Source organism: Cyprinodon tularosa, unplaced genomic scaffold, assembly GCF_016077235.1.
Source record: "Cyprinodon tularosa strain WSP-4 unplaced genomic scaffold, ASM1607723v1 ctg653, whole genome shotgun sequence".
NCBI lineage: Eukaryota > Metazoa > Chordata > Actinopteri > Cyprinodontiformes > Cyprinodontidae > Cyprinodon > Cyprinodon tularosa.
In genome coordinates, this window is record NW_024039400.1 from 257,992 (window position 1) to 264,181 (window position 6,190).

General features: G+C 38.1%; 1 protein-coding gene across 1 annotated transcript; it reads right to left on the minus strand.

The window, feature by feature from the left end:
- Positions 1 to 230: 230 nt before the first annotated feature.
- On the minus strand, positions 231 to 5,906 carry cetn3 (centrin 3). Its single transcript, XM_038309007.1, has 5 exons — positions 5,628 to 5,906; positions 2,776 to 2,911; positions 1,055 to 1,169; positions 785 to 976; positions 231 to 695 (listed from the first exon to the last, which is right to left on the minus strand). The coding sequence occupies exons 1-5, from the start codon at positions 5,642 to 5,644 to the stop codon at positions 652 to 654; spliced, it is 504 nt and encodes a 167-aa protein (XP_038164935.1). The 5' UTR covers positions 5,645 to 5,906; the 3' UTR covers positions 231 to 651.
- Between the last annotated feature and the right edge of the window lie 284 nt (positions 5,907 to 6,190).

Sequence of the window (6,190 nt, forward strand, 5' to 3'; positions counted from 1 at the left end):
AGAAAAGAAAAATTCAGATGATGACTAAGCAGACAGGCAGGTTTAAAAAAAAAAAAGAAAAAAAAAGGTGAAGCTTAAGGGGATTCATTTCCTGTCATTATTCTATCAAACATTTTCCTTTTCGCTTGCAGGATTTCTGGTTTAATATCTGATACAGAGGCATTTTGCAAAGCAAGCAGGATCTAATTCAGCAAGGTCATAACCGGTGACCTAAAATAAGAACAATGTGATCGGCTGGAAAAAACTGTTTATTGTGTAACAAAATAAATACCACATCCACACACTGACATGTCAGGATAAACAGTAACTCAGTCTGATCTACAGCTGTTTCTGACAATAACCTACAGACCTTTCACTTTATTCAAGAGGAAAAAAACATGAAGTTCCTGATTCATATTATTTATATTCAACCAGGTGTGACTTTAGAGTCATTGAGTGAAAAAGATGCAGGAGGAAACAGAAAAAGTAAGATGAGTCTGTGTCAGAGGCCAGCATCGTTTATGTTCAGGGGTGACTAAGATGTTTGGGGGATGTTCGCCCACAGTCCACTGCTGCCACGTAATAAATAACAAAAGGCTCCAGGTGGATAAAATGAGAGTAAACATCGGAGCCACAGTCCTTCAGCTACTCACAATCTGAATGAATCATCCATCAGGAGTCTGCAGCCATGATGGCGAGGAACTCCTCATGGTTGACTGCAAAAGAACACAAACCAGGTCAGGTCATTTCCCTAACTGTCTAACCTGCACAATGCACCACAGAAGGATGCTGGAATCTCACGTACTCTCTCCGTCTCCGTCCGTGTCGAACTCGTCGATCATGCTGCGCAGCTCCTCGTCGCTGACGTTTTCACCCAATTCTCGCGCGACTCGCCTCAGGTTCCTCAGGCTGATCTTCCCCGACTCGTCGTCGTCGAAGAGCTTGAAAGCCTTCATGATCTCTTCCTTCGGGTCACGCTCCAGGATGCGATCTGTTACTGTGGACGGTTAAAGAAAACATGGGATGTTAGAGCTCCTCTGTTCAGCCTCGTGTGTCCTGTCAGACGTCAACCTACCAACTTCACTGAAGTCATCAAACGTAATTTTGCCATTGCCCGCCCTGTCATAGTCCTTCAGAATCTTCAGAACATCCACCTTCTTCACCTCAAAGCCGAGTGCGCGCATAGCCACCTGGTGGGAAATATAATTCTAATAAAGACCGGGTTTCACACCTTAGAAAATCAATAAATCCAAGTCCTCTCTGCAAATCTGTTTCTCTCTCCTTTAACCCCACTCAGCCTCAGCTGATGGCCGTTCACACTGAGCCTGGTTCTGCTGGAGGTTTCATCCTGTTAAAAGGGAGTTTTTCCTCTCTACTGTCACTACAAGCATGCTTAGTGTGAGGGATTGCTGAAGAGTCAATGAGTCGATGCAATCATCTGGTTTTTCTTACACTGGAAATAAATCTAAATCTAGATAAGTCATTTTTTCTTAAAATAAATGCATTTGTTCTTGAATTAAGGAGGTAAAAGAGACATGTTGGCAATGGAACAAGACAATTTACACTTAAAATGAGAAAAAAACAATTGCATTGTCTTATTTACAGTGCATATTATCTAATTATCTTATTTTAAGAGTAAAAATACTCACTCCATTGGCAAACTATTTACCTACTCAAATTAGGTAAATGACTGAATAATTAATACACTTAATGGAATTTTTACTTATTTCTAGATCATTCTTCCAGTGTAGAGAGAAAACTTTGAAACAATCCGATTGGATGATCTAATTGAATTGTAAAGTGCCTTGAGATAAAAGGGGCATATTAGTCTGGCGAAAGCAGCGTTATTCTATGTTCTGCGATGACCTCTTGAGGTGGTTCCATGGTGTAATATTGTTAAATGACTGTATTGAGTTTTTAGCTGATTGGGAGGTTAAGAGAAAAGGTGAAAATCAAAGACTGAAAAGATGATCTTCAAGGGGTTTTTAAGTGTGTCTCAGCCCCCCCTTCAGTGTCCAACATATTGGATCAGTCTATTTGCTGCACATGTTCAGAAAGGTCCAAACAGACAGCAGCAAACTATTTGAAAACAAACAATGCAAAGAGCAGTGTCGGCAACTTAGCGCTTTTGTCGCTATATTTAGCGACTTTTCAGACCCCTCTAGCACTTTAATTTCAAAAAAAGCGCCTAGCGCCAAATCTAGAGACTTTTTTTTTAACTTTTTTCTGCTACTGGAGACTTTGCAGACAACCTCTAAAAGCAGCAAACTCTGCTCTCCAGAGCAAGTAGATTGGTAACCCCGCCTCCTGCTCTCCTCTATCTTATCTGCTGTCATGATTCATGCAGATATTATTTCATCCAAATGAAAAATGGAGAACAGAGAAGCAGATCATGGCTTGTCTACAGTGAAAAGAAGGACTGGGTTATTTACTTTTGCTGTCGCCTTTTTGGAAACACAGGAAGAAGCAATCAGCTAAGTGAGCTTAGTGATTGGAGAAAATCTTTTATTTCTTTTGAGATGGCATGAAAAGTCAGCCAAGTACAAAATATAGGGACAAAATGTAAAACAAATAATGTATGTCTGTTCTATTAAAATTTCTTTATCTGTATGTGTTATCTTCTCAACTCAAATGGCCCCATGTTTGTCTTTGCCTGGGGCCCAAAATTTCCTAAATCAGCCCCTGATTACAAGCCAATGATTGAGGCTATAATCGTACATACTCTTCCCCCCCCCCCCCCCCACCCCCATTTGATCATATTAACAGAGAGCTACTGGTGGCTGTATTCCCACTCACCTTCAGCTCATGATAGTCTATCTCTTTATCTTTATCAGTGTCAAATAAATCAAATGCTTCCTTAATTTCATGTTTCTGATCTTCTGTCAGCTCTTTCCTCTTCTTGCGCTTGTTTTTGTCCACTGCAGGCTCAGTTCTGTTGAGGAACAAACAAACGGTAAGATTACTGATGCAAATTAATCACAAAAAAGGTTAAACTATGTTAGAACTTCCTTAGAAATAAGAAGTTCTGCAGCTGAGGATGAAAAGAAGTAAAATATATAATTTTTTTTATATATTTTTAAATATATTATATTTTATTTTTGAAAAGTCTGTTCTTTTAATTTAATTTTAATATTTTTTTTAAATTAGCCAATAACATTAACATGAAAAAGGATGGCAAAAATGTACATAAACAGATGAAGATAAATTACAATGGAAAAGTATAAAGTATTACAAATAGCAGGGGATTTATGTCAAGAAACATTTAAATCTGACAAAGATAGAGCCAATAGAAATATGAAAAACAAAAAAAAGTTTTGTCTTTTAAAAAAAAAATGTTTTTAAGAGATAAAAAAAAAAGGTTTTAAAGCCATTGATAAATCAATGAAAAGAGGGTTTAGCATTTCTCCATTTAGGACAGTGAATACGAAATGAACCCAGCTGCAGGATGACATTAATGGTATCAGAAACGGGCAGGGAAGATGGTTTATATAGAAAATGACCTAATTTAGGGCAAAAGGGGGGACATCATTAATTTTCAAAGAAATCCACTGGTACATCTCTTTCCAGAGATGATGTGTAGGAGGACACAGGTAAAACAGATCTTCAAGGGTTTCACTGTTGTCATTACAAAAGGCACATTGAACGCCTGGTTCTGCTGGAGGTTTCTTCCTGTTAAAAGGGAGTTTTCCTCTCCACTGTCGCTACAAGCATGCTTAGTGTGAGGGATTGCCTTCGAGTCAATGAGTCGATGCAATCAGCTGATTTTCCTTAGATATAAAACTATGAATCAATCTGACTGTATGATCTGGTGAACTGTAAAGTGCCTTTAGATGTGTTGTGAATTGGCGCTATAGAAATAAACTGAATTGAATTAAATTTAAAAAATTGATCCATCTCATAACCAAATCTTGTTTTTTTTTTGTATTCTGGCACAGGATAAATTGTGTTTAGAAGTTTAAAGTGTGTTTCTTTGACTTTAGGTAGAATTGGCCATTTAATACATTTTGAGAATGCTTTATCAATTGTATCTGAACTAACAGGAATATCTCTTTTTCAAAGTAGGTCTGTCACAGAGGTAACGCGGTCCGGATCCGGACCCACCTGCTGACTAATCCGGACCCAACCTGATTTAAAACATTTCGAAATTGCTATAAAATACATGTTGTCTGACGACAAATTAGCCAATGAGCAGCTGTCAGTCTGGGTTGCTGCTGCTGCTACTTTTAGACACAGCAGGAAAACCTGTGGCAAGCCGGGCGATGGGAAGGAAGGAGAAGATGATGAGAAAAAGAGGGCAGAGAAAGTGTGGACTGCTGGAAGATCTGTGGTGAACTGGTGAAAGAAAAGTGAAATGGCGTGCTCAAAGATGACCCTGAATATTTAAAGGATGTTTGGCTCAATCTGCTGCTGTGAAGCAGGATTCTCCACCATTAACAGAATCAAAAATAAATATGGATCCAGGCTCAAAATGAGCACCTTGATATGTGCTTGAGAATGGCTTTGTCTCCATTCAAACCCAGGTTTAAAGCCTTGCATGGCAGCCTAAAGCCCACTGCCAACATTAAGACAGAAAAAAGATAATAAAGTAACAAATGGTCAGTTCAGGTGTTTTATAAAATATGTGAATCGGGAAATTCTCTATATACCAAACTGAATGATTCTTGTTCTCTACATCAAAAACACTTTAGATTTTAAGATGGGAATATGTTTTATTTTATTTTTTTAATTATTAAAATTTTTATACCATGGATGCATGAACACCCCATTTTTTTTCAGTGTTAAATTCTGTTTAAAGTAACGGATTATAAATAAAAATGTCTCCGGACCTTTATTGGTTGATAATTTTCTTTATTCGGATCCCGCTGATTTTTAATTGGTTACCCCTGCTTTATCATAATCATGAAGTTTTCTAGGTTTCCAGAAAATTGCTAATTAATTTATTATTGCATTTTTAATCAGATTGTATTGTGCAATTATCAAGATGGGCAATATTGGTGTGGAATTAATATATAATCTAAAATTTTAATCAAGTGAATTAAAGGCAGTGGAATCGATTTTCACAGTTTGTTATACCGTCCGAGAGAACAATTTAGAGCATTTTATTAATGTTTTTAAGGTGAAGAGCAGAGGAGATGCAGGTTTTTATGAGTCTGTTGTTTCCGGTTTGTCCGGTGTTCCCTCAGATGCAAACCGGGGGAAACATCCTGTCAATGTTCCGCTCTTGCCTGCCTTAAACCCATTACAAATCTACCATCTCTGTGTAGCAAGTGAAAGCAAATAAATTATCAGTAAGGAATTAATAATAAAAACGGAAAAAAACAAAACATGTGTTTTACCTCTGATTACAATGGCCATGTTGGAGCTGTTTTTAAAATAACCTCTAATAATTACCACAACCTTTCTGAAAACTCTCCATTTATCAATTAATCCACACAATGATCCTTATATTATAATGCTGATGTTATTCGGTGTTTGCTAAATAAGCTCATAAGTGCAGCGGAAGCATCGGGAAATAAAACATTCGGAGTAGGAAGTAATGGAAATCAAAATGCTAACTGCTAGCCCGCTGCGGCTACCAGCCAGGTTTATAGGTTTCCAGTCATTAAACTCTGGCAGAGAGCAGACGAATATGCGACACAACAGCTTACCTTAAAGACAGACTCATTCCTGTTCAGATCTATTCGTCTTAAAACACAATATTAAAGCGTAAACACCCGATTGGTACTGCTCTAATCAACAAACAAAACAAAATCCTTTTATACGCGCATACAATCACGATTCCTATTGGTCGGTCGTTGCTAGGCAGCGGTTAGACGCTTAGTGGCTCTGTTCGAAATCCTGGGCTGCATCATCCAAGGACCCGGTCTACCTAGACTGGATCCTTCGAAGTCCGTGAATATAAGGAGACCGGAAGTGTTTTGGCTGTGAATTCGAATGAATCTACCCTTCGGCGGGTTCTTACCGCCGTATGCTGTGTTGCTTAGCAACCGTGGAAGATGACACACAAAGCAGGAAAAGAATGAAAACCGAAGTTTTTAAAACTGTCTATTTATTTATCTTTTATTATAAAGTGAACAAATGCTACACTCACAAGAATCCAGAGTGGAATAAAGGTGCCAACCACCGGGAGCAGGAACAAATAAAATCAAATGTAATGATAGAAACCTTAGTCAGTTAAATAACATGCTGCTGTCATTTTGCACATCTCTGA

Bases quoted from the DNA above. Each gene is read 5' to 3' on its own strand.
- cetn3 (XM_038309007.1), bottom strand. The intron at 977-1,054 runs GTAGGTTGACGT...AACCGTCCACAG, and splicing joins TGATGACTTCAGTGAAGTTG to TAACAGATCGCATCCTGGAG. The intron at 696-784 runs GTACGTGAGATT...GTTCTTTTGCAG, and splicing joins CACGGACGGAGACGGAGAGA to TCAACCATGAGGAGTTCCTC.